This window comes from Bactrocera oleae, chromosome 4 (assembly GCF_042242935.1).
Source record: "Bactrocera oleae isolate idBacOlea1 chromosome 4, idBacOlea1, whole genome shotgun sequence".
In the NCBI taxonomy this organism is placed as follows: domain Eukaryota; kingdom Metazoa; phylum Arthropoda; class Insecta; order Diptera; family Tephritidae; genus Bactrocera; species Bactrocera oleae.
This window is the reverse complement of record NC_091538.1, coordinates 14,658,446-14,681,256: the sequence shown is the minus strand read 5'-3', so window position 1 is coordinate 14,681,256 and position 22,811 is coordinate 14,658,446. Positions and strand designations below refer to the sequence as shown.

At 37.4% G+C, this 22,811-nt stretch overlaps 1 protein-coding gene across 4 annotated transcripts; it reads right to left on the bottom strand.

Annotated features, from left to right (window-relative positions):
* Positions 1–1,870: 1,870 nt before the first annotated feature.
* On the bottom strand, positions 1,871–22,505 carry bdg (sodium-dependent transporter bedraggled). Of its 4 annotated transcripts, none has more exons than XM_014235345.3 (8): positions 22,305–22,505; positions 7,199–8,152; positions 5,777–7,149; positions 5,539–5,703; positions 4,762–5,044; positions 3,924–4,702; positions 2,710–2,957; positions 1,871–2,633 (listed from the first exon to the last, which is right to left on the bottom strand). In XM_014235345.3, exons 2-8 carry the CDS (start codon positions 8,085–8,087, stop codon positions 2,042–2,044), a joined length of 4,329 nt encoding a protein of 1,442 aa, XP_014090820.2. In that variant the 5' UTR covers positions 8,088–8,152; positions 22,305–22,505; the 3' UTR covers positions 1,871–2,041. The 4 variants fall into 4 exon arrangements, with proteins under 4 accessions (XP_014090820.2, XP_069963843.1, XP_014090827.2 ...); XM_070107742.1 differs by having other exon boundaries at positions 5,789–7,149; XM_014235352.3 differs by having other exon boundaries at positions 5,777–7,128.
* Between the last annotated feature and the right edge of the window lie 306 nt (positions 22,506–22,811).

Here is a 22,811-nt window from a genome sequence, read left to right as displayed (position 1 = left end):
TAAATACAGGCGAAAACAAAGAGAAGATCAGACACCGTTTTTATTACGATCGAGGGATTAAGCTTTAAGTGTTATTGTTGTCAATAATGCGAGCCTAAAAAGGCGCAATCACACACGGGGCACAACGCGGCACAAACACACATGCTTCACATAAGTGAGATTGCAAGATAAACACATAAACATACATATGTACATCTGTAAGTATTATTGAATAAAACGTGCCGTCAACAAAGAGGCATCTACTTTGTGACAATTTGTAACAGTCAGCAACGGAATTGGCGTTTTTTTGTTGTAGGTTTGCGCATGTGAAAACCGTGTTGCATATGCGTTTTGGAGCATAGTGGCATGTCATTAGTGTCCGATTGCGCTAATGTTCTAGAAAAGGAATTTTTGCGATGATACAGTAAATAATTCGGCACAGCCTGCAATGTGTGGAAAATTCACCAGACAACACGAGTGGAGACTCAATTTTGTGAAGCATCCGCGATCTAGGACGATTCTCTTAGTAAGCAACTTATTTCAAAAATCGATATTTGTTAATACCCAAACTATTTATCGTAATAACTCTCTTAAGCAGCGAACTGCCAAGCAACAAACTGTCAAGCAGCGAAGACAGTTCCGACAAGACGAATTTCTGCACGAACCCTCTTTTTGTTGTAGAAACTCGATAATAATAAAATAGATAGCAGATACTTGAATCTAAGTGCATGGTGCACACCTAATTCGTCGTCTATATCTCAGAACATCTAAAGACACGATAAGCAGCATGATATTTTGAAAATTTTTGGTATCAATCAGCAAGAGTATATTTTACAAGCGGATCAGATCTTTGCATCTAGGTATGATAAAATTAGCGCTGAACACCCTCAACATATCAAAAGGCGCTTCACTTGAGAATTGGAACTCGATACTACAGTCTCTACATAATGTCCTTTTGTATTTTCGCATAATTCGGAACACATTAAGTCAGCACACTCTTCAGATCGCCACAGAGTAAGGTCGTATATATCGTACACAGCATTGCCCTCAAGTATATACAGCTGACTTTATGGAATGGCAGGTAATCTTCTTAACGCGAAGTGTTACAACGACGTGAAGTCAGTTGAGAGTTGGTTTAGTGCTGCAAGCCTGGAGCCAGCCATTCAAAAGTAGGAACCGGAAGTTAGTCGAAGGTAATTTGTCAAGATAAAGATAACAATTGGAGAACTTGACATTCGGTCTCAGAGTCCAAGAAGTAGCTTTTAGTGGAGGCACGGTAAGAATTGAGACGGTTCCAGGCTATAGTAGTAGACTCAATATTACTCTACTCAGCAGCGGTATGTGCTGCCAGTAATCGGAATCATACCATTCCTGGATTCAGTTAGCAAGATATCGCGATATCAAATCCTTTTTTTCTTTGATTGTGAAGCTTTCTTTGATTCGATGCTTGAATCATTTGGGTTTAGTTGAATCTAATCTAACTTTTGAGAGTTTTTATTGTAGTATTTATTCTTCAAAGATCGTTTTGCAAATATATTATCAGCTCTCTAATGGACTTTATACTCTACTTCACATACTTGTTTTATACATGCATATATAATATAACAGTATACGCACACCTATGCTATGTATGTGTGTGTGTGCTCAATTAATTTGTTGGTGAGCAATTTATAATTAAATCTTCTCACAAAATCAGGCCTCTTAGATGTGGGTACCCACTTCAATTAAGGGTGTGAAAGCACACGCACACACAACTAATGTAATTAAAGCTCAAAAGAAGGTGTCAAAGGACAACACACATGACTGCCTAATTGGAAAATGTACTCTAATGGAGAGCATAATAGAGACAATTACGATAGAAAATTAAAACTGAAAAATCGAAAATCTCAAATATTCAGACAATTAGTATTAATTTATTATTTATTATTTGCATTATTTATCATACTCGTAATTATTTATTACACTCATACACTTTTATTATATAACTATTTACATACATAGTACACGCAAAAACACATTTAGTTTACTTTGCTTAGTTCCACTCCGTTTTCTCACTTTTCCTTTAAATCACAGATGTATTACTTCCGTTTTCGTTAGCGTCCTCGTCGCGCGACGTCGCAGCTGCTGTGAACGCTGCGCTGCGCGCCATCGGCGCTGCATTCGTCACCAAATTCTCAATCGAACGGAACGATGAATAGTTATTGGCCGAGAGTTCGCAGTGTTCGGGCGTTGAAGGCGACACTACCGCTACGGTATCGGGGCGCATCTGTGCAGTCGCATGCGAAGTCGAACGCAGCACGGTGACCACGTCGTCTGCGGTGTAAGGTGCACCACGTAAATTGCGCTGTCCAGCATCTGTTGTGATTGAACGTTGACTGCGTACACCGCCGCCGCCAATTGTGTGATGTTGTTGGTGTTGTTGCTTAACAGTTAACTTACGGCCGAGCGACAGTGAGCGCTGCAATTGCTCACCTGAGCTGCATGGGAACGTTTGCTGCTGATCCGATGTTGTGAGCGCCGTATTTGTAATGGGTATATCGGCGCTGGTGTAATGTGGAGCATCTAATTCGTGTGTATGTAGCGATGTGGTGGGTTGATTACTCTCCGAGTCGATGGTGAGTATGGGACGTGCGCGACTGCGTTCACCGAGCACACTAAGCCATTGATTTGGGAGAGATAGCGAAACATTAAAACTGGTTCGTAATGAAGTTTAACTTGTGTTGTACTTACCGGCGTACACTACGTCGTATGCTTTGTCGTAGTATCTTGGCGAAACGCGCTCCAGTCGCTGTGGTGTAAGATGGTGGTGGCGTATATTTTGGCGGTGCATCATCTTGTGCCTGATAAGAGTTGAGTTCGAGATTTCCAACGGCGCCGTTGCCACCGCCTCGACTGTAGTCGGTTCTACTGCGATCGCTTAAGGAACTGTTGCGTATTTCATGTAAACTGTCGCCGGGACGATAGAGCAATTGGATGCGCTGGAAAGTTGAGTGAGAATACTTAGTGGTGCTTTGAAAATTTTCGATCAGAAAAAATAATGCTTATTTGTTATATACAGTAATCTCTATAATTTTACATTCATTCTAGATGAGCTTCGACGCTATAAATTGGAAGTTTATTTACTTAGTCTATACTATTCTTCGAGAGAAGCAGATGAAACATTAATACTACTAAAACGAATTGAAGATCATGGCTCAATATTGAAATGTGTTAGTAACACAGTAGTAAAATATGATTAAATATATAACCCCTTAAAATGTTTGAACATATCTATTTTATTACGAACTATAGGTTTCCTGTACAAAGAAACCTTTCCAAAAACTTTCCGATGCAAAATTAATTAGAAAAATGAACTTCCGAACTAAAATATATACTACCAAGTTCTTGCTGAAATTCCTACGAATTTAATGTAGTATTTCGTTTCAAAAAAATGTAGCCCAAGCATCGGAGAATGAATAATTCTAAGCGCTTTATAGTTTTAACGGAATTTGTTTGGTATGTTTGAATGATAAAGTATGAGACCTAGAGGCGGGGAAGAAACAACTCTTAGTTCTTTATAGTTTTCTCGAAAAAATTGTTATAATGGGATGGAAAAGTGTGAGATTACTTCCTTTTTTTGCTTTGCTGTATGCTTCGAATGTTAGTGCTACCACTGAACCACTGGTTATCTTTTTGAGAAAACATGCCTTATCCCTTATGAACCCCTAATATTTAATTTTAGAAGCATCAGTTGATATTTCGTTACTGCCAACACAGAGCCATGGAGAGAAAATCCCGGAGAATATAAAATGCAGGTCCCCTGATCCATCAATTTATTGAAATTATATATATTGTAAGTTGTTGCAGAGCACCGGGCCCCCCTGTGAGTTTCGGGACTGGGAGGAATTGTTCCCGATCTCCCCCTCTCTTGTTCACTATCTCCACACCTCAACTGATATACTTACATCCAAAATATCCGGCGGTCCATTTGTTAAATATCGATAAATTTGTATAATCGCTGTAACCGGTATTAGTAGCAGGAAACCAATTTGCAATGAAGCTGCCACTTTCCTGGCCCAGTAGGTGAAGTACGACTTGCCACGCCAATAATAGAACTGATTCGAAAACGATGACTTATAGCTGACCACCGATAATGTTATCAAACCAATTGGAAGTAAAACATTCCATGCCAAGGCGACAAACGCGGACAGCGTGTTCGTAAACTTTAATTTATTTACTAAATCATCACCATTGTATGGACGTCCGCGTATCAAGAATACACCAAATATCTGTGCCGTCCAAAGAATAGCCACAAACCATGAGCCACCTAGCACCAAATCCATATAATATAGTATGGATATGCCGATTTCGGTGGTGAAGGGTACACCCAAGAGCATGGCAGTGACGCAACTCAATAAAACAGCGCTAATTGAATTACCCAATGCGCTGGAAATAGGTTTCCACATGGCGCACAATTGTGATATGCCCAACAGGGTTAAGGCGCCGAAAATCACAGCAGCCCAAACCCACGAGACGTTGGCACGTGACGCTATCAATGTGGCCGGAAGAATTTCGCTGACGAAACGTAAAGCTTGGTAGCCGCTCTCTTGATGTGTTAGCTGTCGCCGATATGACTCTCCAATAAAACTGGAGTAATGTGGCATCCATTTCGCTGGTATTGAAATTATATTCAAGTTGGTTATGGATTCTGGCGCGAAGACGGACTTTGACGATTCGAGTGATTCTATTGTATAAACAAAGTTTATTATTTGTGTGTCGTTTTTAAATAGATGTACGACTTACCAAACGAACCCGGCACATAAATGTAGGAATGCTGATTTAGTATAAGAACACATAGTGTGCCCAGCATTGCTGCCATTGATAGACTGAACAATGTAAGCGTTATGGCAAAGATAGCATCGCGTCTTAGTGATATTTCACTGCGACTAGGCGGATGTCCACAGCTTGTGATGGAGATTACTGAGGAGCCAAGTAGACCCCAAGTTAGGAATACTTCCTGTGCTGCAGCAACCCACATTTTGGAATTTTCGAAGAAGTCACTGAAGTCCGTTGTGGTGATGACGCTCTGTGACGAAATAAGTAAATTTTAATCACACGATACTTTCAAATATTAGGAGGGGCCCAAGCCATTGAGTTCAAATACATTAGTTATTGAATTAGTCCATATATTTAAACACGCAACTTAATCTACGACTCAAGCTCAGCTTCAAACTGATTGCACAACTACAGTTACGGAAGCATACATAGATATAAGTTAATTGATCTTTTACGGTATCTTATGCGTTATAAGAATGAGGTACTCTGATACAAGGGAGTTTTTAAACAAGTCGACAGTTTATCTGATTGAAGTAATATAAAGGACTCTCAAGCTATGAAAGCACTCATATTGTAGAGGTCTTTAGAAAACGTTTTTTCAGAATACAGACTGCAAAGACAATCTGTCAGTGCTGTCAGTTAAAAGCTGAGCCTGTGAACTCGACCGAATTTAAGCAAATTTTGGCCGGTCGAGGATAGTTTAAAGGTCCCGTCGGAAACTTCCAAAATACCTCCTTTATTTACCTGTAATTTTACGGGATCCACAATATAGAGTAGTTTACAAATCACGACTGCCAATGCGACGAGTGGCAAAAGGATGAGCAGAAAAACCGCATTGCCGAACGATCTCAGACCTTTGCACAAAATTAGGAATACGACAACCCAAATAATGGTCAAATTGAAGGCCAACTACAATTTAAGTTAAAATAAATTGATTAGATAAGACTAAAAGACCGAACGAAATTTCATCCGCATCACTCACCCGATTACTCACACGAAATCGTATATTACCACCATCCGCTGGATTCAGAAGGTGCAAACGCTGCAGCACAACAATATTAAAATAATCAGTAATGCTTTCTGTTACATTCGCAGAGCCATTTGTGCCGCGTCGATAGGGGTTAATCATTTCCTGCCACATGTAACCGTCCTGTCCTTTGTGTGGAAATGTGTCACGCAGATAGATTACCACCCAAGCCACCGCGACGGTCGAGTAAATAGCAATGAAACATTGCACCAACACCAAAGCAATACCGATGCCACGACATATAGGACTGATCTTCCACATTGACACCGGGCCAGCCTTGATTCTTGAGCCCAAACACATGTGCAACAAGAAAAGCGGTATGCCAAATAGTATGGAGAGCAAAAAGAATTGCAAGACAAAGTTACCACCATACTCAATGGTCAGCACCGCAAAGCGTGACACATTAAAAAGACCCACAGTGCAGCAGAGGAGTGCGAAGGCGCGACTGCACATATGTGGCCACTCCTTATCGCTGCCCTGCGCGCTTGCGTGTGTAGTGTTGTTATGCTCCGCACCCGTTTGATCGTAATGACCGTTTGTGACAAGTGTCATAGCCGCCGTGTGACCACCATTGGTTGAGGGCGATGTCGATGCAGAGTCTGTGCTGGATACGATGGTGATGGGACTGGAATTACGCGACGTATGCGCTGAACTCACATCCGAACCCACCAAGAAGTTCGTGTGACGCTCCTCGGCGGCGTGTGTGGCGTTACGCGCTTGACGCGTCGCTGTGGTAATTGCAGGCGCGCTCTGTGGCCGTTGGTTGTTACCACTCGAGCCGAAGCTGTGATTACCCTCTAGTATGTCGGGTCGTACAGAGAGTACAGGCGGTTGACCTGCTGCACGTCGCCCAAATTGTCGCGGTCTATTCACCAAAGTGCTGCTGGTGTTATCGTTTTGTAGTAATAAATTATTAAATATATCTTCTTGTGTTAGCATTTCAGTGCGGCTGTTGGTACTAGTGGTGCTCAGACGATTCTGTGAGTGGCAACGTCTGAGCTCGGGTCGCAAAGGCAAAGTCTCTGCTGCTGCTATTGCATTCGTTGCTGGCGTCTCGTCGTTTTGTGCGCTAATACTGTGATGTTCTGTGAAATCGGTATGACGCGTAGCGGTCAAGTCATCATTACCGGCTAAAGCTTGATCGTCGTGACATGCGTCGAATGTTGCCTCCCTCCAAGGTGGTGGATCTGTTGGCTGCAAATTTGTGCACGCATTGTTATCCTCAGTTATGAAGAGTTCATTGAAAGCCTCCTCGCTGGACAGGCGTGTAACTTCACGCGGTGTGCGCTCTAAATGCTCCATAAGATCTGAAAGTAGAGTTATAGTTTCTGATTTAAATACATGTATAAATTACTGAGAAATTACACTTTAACCTACCCTCGTACAACTTTTCCTTCGGTGAGGTAATTGTGCGTCTCAGCAGCTGACCGCGTTCAATGCTGCCACCTGCAGCGCTTGCTTCCTCATTCTGCTGAGCGGCATTCAGTTGTGCACTCTTTTTACGACTCATAGGCAATGAACGATTCCGCTGTCGGGTATGTATACGTTTCGGGCTTGGTGTACGCGCCAACTCCGTCGAACTCTTATCTTCATCATCATTATTACTAAAACTATAATCGTCCATCTCTTCTAGATAATTATCTAAATCCAATAAACAGTCTTCGACTTTGGTCTCCAATGAATTGGTCGCGGTTAGCTGCGTCGCACCATGTATATCTAAGATCGTGTCGAGCTCATTGAGCACACGTGTCGCATCGTCGGGCGTATAGTCGCTCATATCTGTTGAACGCATGGATTCGTTTTCAAGATCGCTGCCATCCCACGATGAATCAGTCGGTGTGCGCTCGTGTGGGAAAATATCCTCACGTCTTATATCTTGCAACTGCTCCATCTCCATCGAGACCGTTGTGTCGTTGCTATTACTTATTTGTGGAAAAATATCCAAACTACTAATTTGAAAGCTATGCTTTGTGCTTCCTAAGCTACCCTCATCTAAATCTATTGCAGCATTATCATAGTTAAGCGTATTTAAGCGGGATAAACTTCTTGCTGCCTTCACGTCTCTCAGTTGGGCGCTCTCATTCCCCAAAGCATGCATACGCTCTGCATCAGTCTCCGCTACAGCGCAGTTCTTGGCCGAAGAGAAACGTCGTGGAAGACTAGAAAATGGTCGGGATCGATGGGAAGCTCGTGACTTTTCGCCATCTGTTAGACGATCACGTTCTTCTGTTGTTGTGCTGTTGCCAGCATTACTTGTTTTGAACATAACTTTCTCTTTGTTATAGTTGTATGCTATTTTACCGCCAACACTACCTTCGAATGCTATTCAAACTGCAAATGTGAAAGAAGAAAAAAGCGAAGTTAGGAAACATGTCAGTGCAATTGCGCCAAAGCCTGTGTAAATTTATTTATCAAGTACACACACATATATACACTCCATATAAATATGTAAATATTGCAGTTAAATAGTCTGTGCAAATACGCTGCCGACGGCTTGCAATATTGCACTGCAGTTCAGCTCATATTTCATGTTTGAGTGAGTCTTTCCGCGTCGCTTGACTGCCTCACTGACGCGCTGTCTTATCGGCTGTTAGCGCCGCGCTTGCCACATAACTGGCGGATATCTTATTCAGGTGTTAAATGTGTGTTGTTGCTAAAAGCAGTGGTCTTGTGAAATTTCTGTAGAATATGAAAATTCGATAGCCGTTTTAGATTTCAAGCCCAGAGGCCTCCTATGACGGCAATGACCCACATTGTTTTGGTTTTTTTATGTGCAACTATATTACTCACTCTATTAGCGCCAGGTCGCGCTTTGAGCAGGTGTCTTTTAAGTGGTTGAATAGAACACTTAAATACGAAGGTTTACTGGTGTGAAATAAGTACAGGCTTCCTGTAGATTCATTATTAATATCCGTTTGGAAAATTGCGCAAAACTTGTTTGGCTCCGTTTTTGTGAAAATGCTTCATAACACCGAAGAAAAATTCTACAAGAGCTAGTCTTTCTAGTTCTTCCTCTTTAATAAACATTAGACTGGCTGTAACGGCTGGTTTATATACAACTTCGACCTTAAAAACTTTTTATGTGCGTACGTACTCAAAAAAATGCTTACCTCGTACTTATCTGTCAAAGCAAATCGAAGCGAACGTTATCATAAGAATTTCTAAATGGTAATATGCTTTACTACATATCATTTAATAATAAAACAAAATAAAAATTAGTTTAGATTATATACAATTATAAATCTTAAACAAGGCATCAATCTTATGCCATAATCTTACTGAAATTTAAGGTTAGTTTAAGCACTTCGTTAACGCATCATTCTCGATGAGTATGATAAATGGACATGAGTTAGAACTCAAAACGGCATAACCCATAGATAACTCTTGAACTCGTTTGATGCCAACGTGATGGGTTTAAGAAATAGACGCATGCGTAAGCTCAGTTAAGCTCTCGATAAGTCTGTCTTAACAAGTTTTATTTTTAACTCAGCGCTTATCAGCTTGCTTTCATTTGTTTACTTGCTATATTTGCTTCCATTCAAGATTACTTGTTCGAGATTAGGAAATACCTTATTTTCGATTTCAGACACATTTAATTTGCATGATTATCGGCGGAAGGAAGTAGGCTACAGTGTCACAGAGTGTTTTTACAAAAGTGAAACGTTAACGCAATTTGTCGGATGAGACCTAATAACTAATTCGGATTATAGTCTACAATAAGGAGAAGACAACAGACGCGTGTAAATTATTAATGTTTTAGCATGTTGCAGAATTAAGAATTTCTTTCGATAGAGTGACGAGAGAAAATTTTTCGTAGAAAATTATTTATAAAAAAGTGTTTGAAAAAAAACATGTAGAATAAATTTTTTTTGTTTATTTTTACAAAACTTTGTGCAAAGTTTTAGAAAAAAATATTTTTAGGGATAACAAAACCTTAACACGCGAATTAATTTTGTTTTAATAATATCATATATTTTATTTTTGCAAAAGTATTTGAAAAAAAAAATACTTATAGAATTAAATTCTTTTTTAGATATGTATTTTTTTAGTAATAGGTAGGTAGGTAAAGTGGCTGTCATTCACACACTTAGGCCTTTAGGAGGCCCATTGTGATACCACTGATACTGTGATATCCTCACTCTATTGGCTCCTCTCTGAACCACCCCGTACTTCTGATGAACTTCATCAGTTTTTTAGTAATAACATAGATTTTATTTATATAAAATATTTTTGTAAAAAAATATATATATTTGAGAAAATTTATTTAATTTGTTTTTTTAATACAAATTTCGGATAATTTTTTTCGAACCGAAAAAATAAATTTACTTTTTGTCTAAGTACCTTTCGCTCTCCCTTTGCTTATATATTTTTATACAAAATTTTTAAATACTATTTTTTTAGGGAACATAAAAATTAAGTCTTAGACCTTCTAGGACCCACTTATATTATATTGTAAGCACTTAAAATTGACATTATAGTCAAGATTAATAAATATTCGTATATTCGCAAACATACAAACATGTGTGGTATAAGCATAGAACTGTGTCTTATACACTCGCTCATTTGCATTTAAATGACACGGAGAGGTCAAATAATTTAGAGATCGAAAAGAATTAGCGGTACATTGCGGAAAATCGTGTGCAGCTAATACAAATACAAACAAATATTTGTACATGCCCATAAATATATCTGCTGCAACTTAACATAAACAATGAAAGTTGTGCGCAATGAGCAACAACAAAAATGGCAATAAGCTAATAAACATTTTTAGCACAAATATAGTAATAATGTGAACTGTATCAAACAAGTGAATGGAAAAATAAAAAAACAAAAATCAAACAAGAAATTGTTTATCTGCTTAGGTATGTACATATGTATGTATTGTACATTTTTGTAATAAAAATACATGTGGCAAATGTGATCTTGTTTTTGTAAAATAGAATATTTTATTTACTCATATTATTTTTAAATCTTTATTTATTTTACTTACAACTTTTTTTTTATTTTATATCTTTTTTATAGTTTTTTTTTGGAATTTTTTATTTTTATACCCTAAACAGAGTATAATAAGTTTGCCACGAAGTTTGTAGTAACAGAAAAAAAAAACGTCGGAGACTTTTTAAAGTATACGAGGTGTGTTCAAAGAAATAGGTGAATTGTGAATTTTTTTTTTTTAAACGTACTTTTTTATTTATTCATCAATGTCTATTTTGTGTCAACGCTTTTTCCAATCCTCGAAGAACTTCTGAAATGCGTTTTTCTGTATGGCCATTAGCTCTTTCTTCGATTCTGACTTGATCTCATCAATTGTGACAAAACGCTTTCTTTTATTGGTTTTTATAGTTTTGGGAATAGAAAAAGTCGCAAGGAACCAAATCTGGTGAATATGGTGGTTGAGGCATGATTGCGGTTTGGTTTTTGGCCGAAAATCACGAAAAAGCATTAATGTGTGAGTTGGTGCATTATCGTGATGCAGAATCCATCCATATTTTAGCAATTTCGGAACAAACTTCGCTGCTACACGTTTCATGCCCAAACCTTCCAGGAAATCGAATGGCATGAGCCGATTGATATGCCAACTCTCTCTCTCTCTCTCCTCTGCAACTTCCCTAATAGTGATCGACGAATTCAAGAACAATTCTTTTTACTGTTTCGATGTTTTCTTCGCTTGTTGACGGGGTCGCACCTCAGGATGCTCATCGTCAGCAACATCTTCTCGGCCGTCTGTAAAGCGCTTGAACCAGTTATAAATACGTTTTGGAGACAAAGTGAACTCACCGAATGCCACAGTCAACATTTCTAGTGCGGAGGAGCACTTTTTACATTTTTAACGCAATATTTAATACATATGTATTATTTAATCCATTTTTTTCAAAAGTCGAAAATCGAAGAGCACACAAAAACGTGACAAATCTTTTCTGTTGTCAAAAACAAACTACTAATCGAAATTGGCTCCTAACAAGCACATGATAAACGTATGTGTCCGATTATAACAAAAACCAAATATCGATTATCAAATGTACACAGCCCGCGAAAAATCAAAATTCACCTTTACCTTTGAACCCACCTCGTATATGTATGTAGGTATATTCTAACTGATCAGCATGACGAGCATGATGATTTTTGCAAACATACTTTTTTCGCCAAAAAGCTGCTCATTTTTAGGAACTACCGATATCGGGTCGCTATAGGTTATAAATGGCTGTTATGCAAACTGACGGATCAAAATCAAATTCTTGTATGGAAAACTTTTTTATTTATCAAGATACCTTCACAAAATTTAGCATGAATTATTTTCCAAGATAACGGTAAAATCTATGAACAAATTGTTCAGATCGAACAGCTATAGCATGTAGCTGTCCTACAAAACCGACCGATCAAAATCAAGTTAAAGATCTTTTTTACGCTTTTATGTTATAAAAAATGCAGCTGTGTAGGGTATTATAGCTTAGGTGCAGCCGAAGTAACGTTTTTCTTGTTTACAATTTTTTTTATAATTTTTTTTTGCAGTAAAAATATTGTATTACACTAGGCAAGGGGGTAGTCATTTGAGTTTGAAGAATTAAAAATATTTACAAAACTCAAGCATGAATGAAAAGCGCAAGTACTATAGCTTATATAAATGTATGTACATATAAATTTATGTATGTATGTACACTCATTCACGATTTTCTTCATATGTATTGGCTATAGCCTTAATGAATGCTACATAGTTTCCTTTACGCTAAACTATTCTACTTATGTACACTTTAAACGCAATAAGCAACGTTTTTAATTAGCTATACCATTTTACGATTGCACAAGTTGTACTTCGAAAAAGAAGCAAAACAACAACAACAACAACAAACACAACACAAATTGAAAAAATAATGAGTGTAACACGGAAATTCGAGTTATTTACTGAAGCGTGATCCACGTTGCTTGTCATTATTATTATCATTGTTGTTGTTGCTGTTGGTCTCTGGTGGTGTTATTGGGTTTTCGAGCGAGTATTTTAAGGGGGGCGTCTACCACAACCATACATGTGCACAAAATATGTATGTACGAGTATGTATGACGATGGGTAATAATTTTTATGCGTTCAACATTTTGGAAGCGCACAATATGAAAATAAATACACTTTACACGTTCACTTATCTATCACTGGCTTATGTAGATACGTACATACAAACACTCATATTTACAAATTTTCATACGTGCACAACACACTGCCCAATGATTGCCATAAAATGTTTAAGAAATAATAAAAATAAAATAAAATTAAAAACTTCTCAAACACTCACGGCACTGAACTAGTTCAAACAAAAAACAAAAATAGCATAAACAATAACAACAAAATAACTGTTTAATTTTTAATTTTATTTTTATTTTTTGTTAATAAACAGTTAAGCATTTTAGCTGTTTACATTCAAATTGTTGAATACCGATTTGCTCTAAGAACGCTTGAAAAGTTGAAAACTTGCTTGGAGCCGAGCGCTGACTATAATAACAACTAAGCTGGGCAGCGTTTGGTGGCCGTCAACGTCGCAAGTTTGCCAGACTACCAATACGCGGTGATCTCGTAGTGAATATGAGCGCTATTTCGTCGTGGTATTAGTGCGCGGCAGGCACACTAACAAAGTAAAGTCACACACATCCATATGTACCTATATATCCATAAGCGTGTTTACAGGCGTAACGTGAAACGTAAGCAACGTAAGTAACGTAAGCGCTACCATACTCTCTTCAATATATATGTGTGTGTGTGTGTTGAAGCGCGCGTTAGTTGGGTTTTTTACATGTGTATGCGCGCAGCAATTGCCTGTGTGTGCTGTATGTGTATATGTGTGTGTGAAGAAACCAGTCTTCGCTTGGCATTGTTGCAGAACTACAAATATGAATCGCATGAATTGCAGGTAATATCAAGAAAAGTTCACCCTTCACACTGCTGCCAGCCGCACGTTTGCAGGCGAAGCGAGCGAGTAGTAAACGCTTGCAAGTTCTTAGACAGTAGGCGTTTAGCGCGCGCGCACAGTGAGCGCTAAACTGGACATGAATACTTAATAAATAATGTTATGCGGGTTTGATGAGCTCGCGTTGACATTTACTTGACTCATCTCTCCACTTTGAATCGTGTTTCGAATGGCGTGTGGCGAAAAACCTCCGGTTGGTGTGTGGTTGCTAATGATTAGGCTCGCACATAACGCATTCACATACAGAAAATGTTAGTTTAACCGGTTTCAAGTTGCTTATTTCCGCTTTTTGCGAACTCGTAAGTTTGATTAGACCTTCATTAGAGGCAAGCGAGGTCTTTCGCGTAAGAGCGTTGCTTGGTATACTCTTTCTGCTTCATGACCCTACACAATTTTGATTCTTACGGACAAACTGACGTCAATAAAACGCAACGAAACGATAAATATAAGGGGTGTGGCATGAAAGAACATACGTTTTAGACAGAGTAATTTTTCACGGAGGCATCATTTTCAATTAAAAGATGTTTGTTGTAGTCGGTGTTTCAGAATATGAATAGATTATTGCAAAATTAAGCGCTTTTGAAGCATGTCGTGGACTGAGGCTGGAACGCTACCTCACAAGCGCTCGACACAGACACTTGCCAAAGTTCCATGGACTAAGCACTTATATTTCACGATTGTGGTATCCGTCCGTTAGCAAGAATTGAGCCTTTTGTAGGCCGATTGAGGTCATTATAAAGAGGAATACTAATATCCCAATACCTTAATGTCTGCTATGAACATTGGAAGAGTTGCAAACCACAGAGCCTTATATTACTTACAACGCCCGATATCTACGTAATGGCATTAAGCTCAGCAACCTTATAAGTAGTCAAATTATCATCAATAGAGGGATGAGATGACGGCTTATTTCGTTTCGACGACAGTCGTTTCAACGTAACCGACACAAACCCGGATTTTTAACCGACCGTGAAAAGTCAATTCGGCAGCACTGCTAACAACAATAACCATCTTCGTTGATCAGCATAGCAATGACGTCGAAACTGTCCAACAATCTAACGTATGGCGCTCCATAAATTAAACGAAACCGAAAAAGCCTCGCTGAGGGCACTGAAGACCATACCAGCCGAGGCTTATATCAAGTGTATGAAAAATTGAATTAAGTGTTGGCGAACTTGTATGGGCTGAAAAAAAACTTTTTTTGAAGGCGATAATAAAGATTTGTAATATGTGAAAATGTAGTTTTTGTTTGTCGATTTGGATCAGATGGATTCAATTGTTCTTTTTCTTTCTCTACAAATGTTATTTTATAACGGTAATGTGCCAGCAAAAGAACCAAAACAAGCAATTGCGAACTGCATCAAACGCTTTGAAGAGGGTGGATATATATTATAAACCAAACCCGAATTACCTAAGCAACCAACCAGACCACTTAGAACAACTGCAAAGCTCAAAAGTGGGGAGAAAAAGTTTCACAGTTATGGGCGCGGTTGAATAACGACAAGCCGCCGTACAATTTTGTGAGTCACTTTAGCACCTTTTTCGAAGTTGAATGTGTGTGCCATCGCGTTTACATACACATACATATGAATACACATACACATGTATAGATTTTAAAATGCATGTGTGCAGACGGTTATTGTTGCTGCAAGCGCAGTGTGCAACATAAATGTCATACAGAATACATGTGCGGCTAATGGCCTGGCAGGCAGGCAAGCAGGCAAGCAGACAGACGGGACAGACAAAGAGTCAAATAGACAGCGAAACAGAGTTCAGTGAAACGCATTTAGATAAAAAAGAAACATATGCTTACAAAATACGTACACATGCAAGTAAATCCGAGCACACATACATAGCTACATGCATACACACATATATATTATGCATGTGTGTGTGTGTGTACTTATTGCATGAGAAAGGAACTTATAAGCGCAAAGGAAAGAGATAAGAACAAGAGCGGTAAAATGTTGGTATGCCCATACATACATATGCATATACCTGAACATATGCATATGTATATGTTCTGAGTTATTTAATTCCGTGATTTCGAAAATTGAAGGGTTTCGTACCTTTCGGGATTTCTCATTCTTGCTTTCTTTTAGGTAGTAAAGGCACATATACATAACTGCAAACTGGAAATAATATATGTAGCTTACTTACAACTAAATTACTATTTTCGGGATCTCGAAGGTAGAAACCCGAAATTTGTGCCTACAAAAATTCACAAAATAAAACACTTCGGCAATATTTAGCTAGAAAAGCGCTGTTAGATTTGCAAAAGCAATAAATTACTTACTAAGCTCGCGCTTCTAACAAAAAAGTTGTGTACTTAGTGTAGAAAATTCTAACATATTTGCAATAGAATATATCAAATACTAATCTTCTAATGTCAGCACTATGTAATGTAGAAAATTTCACATATTTAAAGCGCGACTAAATAAACTTATACGTTTTTCGCAAAAATCTATTTACTATCTTATTGTGTATCTGCTAATAAGTTTATCATAAAATAAATAGTGGACCATAAGAATGTGTGGATGCCGCAGAAATAATCTAGTTTTCACGTTGCTAAAGCATCACGAGTTCTCCATGGCAGCTTTGGGTTTGGGTTTTTAGATTTTTTGAAGCACGTACACATGTTGTGCCGGGATCCCAAAGATATTTACTTGTATAATCATCAGCTTGCCGAAATTTTTATATTGCCGGCAGTTGTCATTAGCTGTATGAGTGAGTATGCACAAATAGAGTTTTTCTAATGTACATGTTAATAACGACTTTCTGGGATTACGAGGGTCTAAACAAGATTTCGGGACTTACAAGCCGGCAAGTTCGCGCCAACTATTACAGTGTGTGCAAATACGTCTACTAAGGAATAGGATAAGCTGGAGAATTGTGGGATACCGAGCACTTAACCTCGTAGTTACGTCTTTAAAAATTGCAAATTCATTTTTAAGCTTTTTTCAAGCTCTTGTAATATTTACAACAAAGCGTTTATAACACAATATGATTTCGGGATCCCGAAACTCAATCCCGTTTTTACGGGATTATTGCATTTATATATTTTTATTTGTCTATAACGTGTGCCGTTAATGTTACAGTAGTTTACTATTAAAAGTAACAGTAAATCAGTAAAATACACAGTAAAATATATTATGTGATACATATGTATATAGTATATACTACAAGGCATTAACGAGATACCGTACTTGGGTAAATACGTCCATATATACATATGTATGTATGTAGATATTAAGTTAGTATATTTGTGCGAATATGAGATGGCTGCGTATCATATCAATATTTTTTCCTGCACATTTCACTTCGTAGCACTACACGCTCATTCCTTCTCATAGCTTCATTTCATTTGATGCATTTTGATTTGATTTGATTTGATTTCACTCAGCGCATTGAGCATTTCACTAAGATCACTTACGGCTTGAAAATGCATATTTTCTGATATCCTCAGGCACATGTATATATATATATACGTAAGTATATACATATATGTATGTATATATATTTATGCATTCACCACGTTGTTTATTTATTTTTCAGTATTTTTTTGCAGCTACTAGTTTCTTAATTTAGTATAATTGTTTTAATTTTTTTCTCAATATCATTTACATTTTTTTACAAAATAACATTTCACAATTTCATTACCACACTTGAGCATTGACTTTTAGGCGAACTTAGTCACTGACCGTCAGCACGTTACTTAAGCGCTTTGCTGTGCTCGCCAAACACCTGGCTTAGTGGCATATTTAGCAAAGACTTGTTCGAGCAATTTTTCATGTACACACGCACACATACACACATACATATATGTATGTATATACTTATGATATGCATTTGAATGTTGTACGTTTGTATGTATGTGTGTATTTTTGTGCATTATAAAGTGGTTACTGCCTATTTGGAGACAACACGTTGGTTACTATAGCAATTGGTGTGTCGGCACACAACGAAAACATTGCCAACAACCAATTAATTGAGACAAGTGGGGTTTGGGGGTGTATGTACTCATACATATGTATGTATATATGTATAATTAACGTGTCATATACTTGTTCAAATAAGCTAAGCTATTAGTGGCATATATAGTGTTATTTACTGCATTTACAAAATTTGAATTTGTATGTATTCAGGAACTTGTGCTTATTTCTAAAAATACAATACGACACCAAATGCAACATTCAATAAAAAACAACAACAACAGCAATATTGTCGTAATATTTTATGCACATTTTTAATTTGACGAAATTTACACTCTTGAACCCAATTAAATGTACTTAAGCGCTAGACTGCGAAATTCAAATGTTACAATTGCAAAAATCAAAAAAAAATAAATAAAACAATTACAAAAACTTCAGCTGCACTGAAGCTATAACACCCTACACAGGTGCATTTTTTAAAACATTAAAGGGTATAAAGAGAGCTTTAACTTGATTTTCATCGTTTAATTTGTATGACAGCTATATGCTCTATTGATCCGATCTGACCAATTTGTACGGAGATTATACAATTGCCTTCAATAATATTCCATGCCGAATTTCATGAAGATATCACGTCAAACAAAAAAGTTTTTCAAACAAGAATTTGTTTTTGATTGTTCAGTTTGTATGACAGCTATATGCTATAGTTGTCCGATATCGGCGTTTCCGACAAATAAGCAGCTTCTTATAGAGAAAAGGAAGCGTGCAAAGTTTCAGTTCGATATCTCAAAAACCGAGAGCCAAACATGGCTAAATTGATTCAGCTCGTCACGCTTATTATTTATATATACATACATATATTTTATAGGGTCTCCGACGTTTCTATTTGAGCATTACAAACTTCTTGGCAAACTTAATATATCCTGTTCAGGGTATAACAATAACAACAAACAATAGAATGCCAACAATATCGCTAAGCTACACACAACTTTTGCTGTTCATCAATAACGAATTTTTATTAAATTAAATGCTTTGGCGAACATTATGCGAAATGTAAAGCCATCCACACAAATACACACACAACGGTATGTGCCACTATTTTTAGTTGGAAAGTCAATTAGATTTGCAATTTAAAATTACCAAGTATAATTTAATATGTGGTTTTTTCGCTGATCATTTTTTCACTTGAAAGTATAAAGGGTTCCACATTTGGGGTTTTTACCTCAAATTTTTTAGCAACGTTTTAATAAAATGTGTATATATAAATTTGTTTATGTCGATATTTCATATTCAATATAGCAACATTTAAACAACCCTCTACGAATTATTTCCCCCCTGGGAGCCTTTGAAACAAATCTCAAACACTTCCAACACTTTTTAGTTGGTAAATCGGCAGAATTTTACAATAGCTGCTTCTGAAATTCTCCCAAGAGATTGGAAGCCACAATTTTTAAAAATATCCACTTCTAAAGCAGATTCTTATTCATTTTGTCTAACTGAATCATACTCGGCCGTCACGTATTTGATCCTGTTGAAGAAGTATGTCACAATAAGGCCGTCCGATTAATAGACCTTCTATAGCGCGATTACAGTTTACGATCAGCATAAAAAATGACAGCATTTCTGTCTAGTGTTCGCCTTTTGGTAGGCAATGGAAAATATGCGCCATGTAATGAAAAAAACTTTTCATAGGATCCATAAACTGATAGGAGATCCATGCATTTTTTGGAATCTTTTTTAGCAGCTTTATCTTTTCCAACTGGCACCAAACTTCTTACGGGTCTTGGACATGTTTTTTTTTTCCTACAAGTTTCTAACCAAATTTTTTTCTGTGTGTTTGTTTCTATGAGCGATACCAGAATATATACTGAGTATCACCGAATGTTTTGATATCATAAAGCACTTGTCCTTCACTTGCTAGAATCTCAATGCAGAAAAGAGCTTACTGCAATGTGTAAAAATTTCATAACAGAATAAGTTCTTCCAAAAACTATATTGATACGTTGAACATGTTGGTTGAAAAGTTTCTGCGCTCGAAATGAACAAATACTGTTTTTGGTACGAAAAATATTTTTTATTCAATATAATCTCCCTTAACTTCAACACACTTATTCCAATGATTCTCCAATAATTTTATGCCATCCCTATAATGACTTTCCGTAAGCTCTGCAAGATACCCGTCCACGGCTGTAATAGCTTCTTCATTCGACGAAAAACGCTTTCCACGAAGAAATTGTTTTAGGTTTCTGAAGAGGTAGTAGTCGCTGGGAACCAAATCTGGTGAATACGGTGGACGCTAAAGCAATTCGAAATTTAATTTGTCGACTTTTGTCCTTATTAAAACTCTTTTGTGAGGAGGTGCATTGTCTTTTGCAAACCAGGTCATTTCTCACGAATTTTTTCATGCAGCTGATCCAAATGGCTGCAATAATATTCAGAGTATATAATATTATTGTACCTTTCTGCAGATAATCAATCAACAAAATTCCTTTTTCATTTTAAAAAACTGATAACATAACCTTCTTTGCAGATCGTTGTGACTTCTCCTGCTTTAGAGCTGAACAACCAGCTTCAGTCCACTGTAAACGTTCTTATTTCAATTTAGGATTATGGTGGTAGATCAAAGTCTCATACATAGTTATAAAACGACGCAAGAAATCGGTTTATTCTGCTTAAAACACTCCAAATTATGCTGAGGAAATTTTTTCCCATCTAGTTTTTGTTGAATTGTTAACGTCTGCGACAATAACTTTCCAAACAGCTTTTTCATATGTAATTTTCCATGTAAAATATGAAATACTCATTCTTCTGAGATGCCTATAGCATTAGCAATTTCACGCTTAGTCATAACAATATTATGAAATTGCTCAATGATTTCTGGTGTGGTTGCGGTTTTTGGTCGTCCTTCTCGTGTATTGTCTTCAAGCCTAGTACGACCCCGTTTAAATTCACCAGCCCAAAATTCAACGGTGCCTTTTGAAGTAAGGACTTCTTATACACTTTCACACAACAATTGTTCATGAATTTCCTTTGCTTTTAAACCTTTCAAAACAAAGACTCTAATCACTGCGCAATATTAAATTTTTTCCATATTAAAAAAAATCTCTGACACGTCAACTTCAAATGGCTTGTAAACAAAGAATTAATTGACAGTACGACTTGTAACTTTGCGTGTGTTCTCACAACAGATATACCAACGTGAGAAATCATAATTTGGAGCCAGTAGTGCTATTTCTTGTTAAGCACTACTTACTTTTCAACCAACATGTATGGCCAGCTGATGCGGCGAGCTGAGTTGATTTAGCCATGTCCGTCTGCCTGTGAAATTTTGCACACGTTCTTTTCTCCGCAAGAAGTTGCTCATATGCCAGATTCACCAATATCGGATCACTATAGCATATAACTGTCATAAAAACTGACCCATCCAAATAAAGTTTTTGCATGGCAAACCTTTTTTATTCGATAAGATATCTTCACGAAGTTTGGCATGAACTATTATTCAAGACAACGCTACAATTTGAACAACAGGGATATTATAGTTTCGGTGCAGCCGAAGTTAACGTGTTTACCTGTATAAATCTCAATTTTATTAATTGATTTGATAGAGTATGGAACTAATACAATAGCTTCTTGCTAAACCGTTAAAAGAGATCGATAGAAAGGGTATGCTGAATATTTATACAGTATAGACTAGCAGAGAATATATTTCAAGCTCTCTAGTGTAAACTTAGTGAATAGTACAGAGTTCTATACGAAGCTGTTACGAATGTCGGAGTGGATCCGGATTTTTACACGTCCAAGGATTATCAACTCGATGACATTTCGTACAATTTGCAAAGAAATAATTTTTGTTGTTACGCTAAGTCTGCTTCGAGTGATGGTGGTTCTAGAAGTGCCCAAGCGGCCGATCATACAGGGAGCAACTTACTTGTGTCGCCGACCTATTTTGAAAGTGGATAATGCAACGAGTGCGCTCACAACATGCAAACATGCGTTTCAACATACATATAATCCAATGAAAGTAGGCAGCTACGAATTGCATGTGTACATACAAACATTTATATGTATGTATGTATTTATGTATTTGCGTATTCGTATGCACTGAGTAAATTGCAACTATCGTCGCTATCACCCTGCTACTTAAAATACATACATATATGCTTATTGAATTCATACATATTTATATATTATATATATATATGTATGTACATATGCACATACATAAATTTATATGTAGATATGTATATCATTAGCCGCTTTCGATGCTCCGCTTGCACTGAAGATGTACTCATACAATATCACCAACACTACACAAACACATGGTCACACGCACTCACACACACACAGCTGCATCACTTTCAGATACACCAGATACTCAGATACATGGTGGTTTATTAAGCAACCATTACCAAGAACATCTGAATGCCGAATTTCGAATTGTTTTGTCTTTTGCACGATTCTGGTTTCACTCCTACAACTCACTCACTTGCCCTTCTTTCATTACTAATTGGTATATTCAACGCTTTTATCTCTACTAGTACTTTAAATATTTTTATTAGCAGCTATTTGTTGCATAAAAAAAAACAAGAATTTGCTCACTTTGTAAACTTTGGAGAAATTTGTGTACATAGCATATGTACTTATGTACATAAAAAATCTGTATGTATATATGCACGTTTGTATGTCTTATATATGTACTTGCACAGACACTGGACCGACCAACCGACCGACCGTCGTACCGATCTTTCGCGCTTATTTCACGAATATGTGCTCTGTTGGCGAGTGAAGATTCCAAACTGAAGCAACGCAAACGAACGTAAAGGCAAATAGTCGCCAAATAGAGATAACAAGAGACAAAACCAATTGCGGAGCACGATTGGGCTCTCCGACACAACTGGCATTTTCCCAAAGTTCTCTTCATTCACTGCATGTCATGTGCGCAGGTAAAATGCTTATGTGGTGTATGCTCTGCGTTTTCGTTAGCATGCGCATGTGATCGCTAGATTTCTAGATTTACATATACCCCACAAACGGCAGAGTGCAGATGCTCGTATTTTCAATGTTTGTTCACGGTCTTATACTTGTAGTTCTTGTAACGGTTGTGTT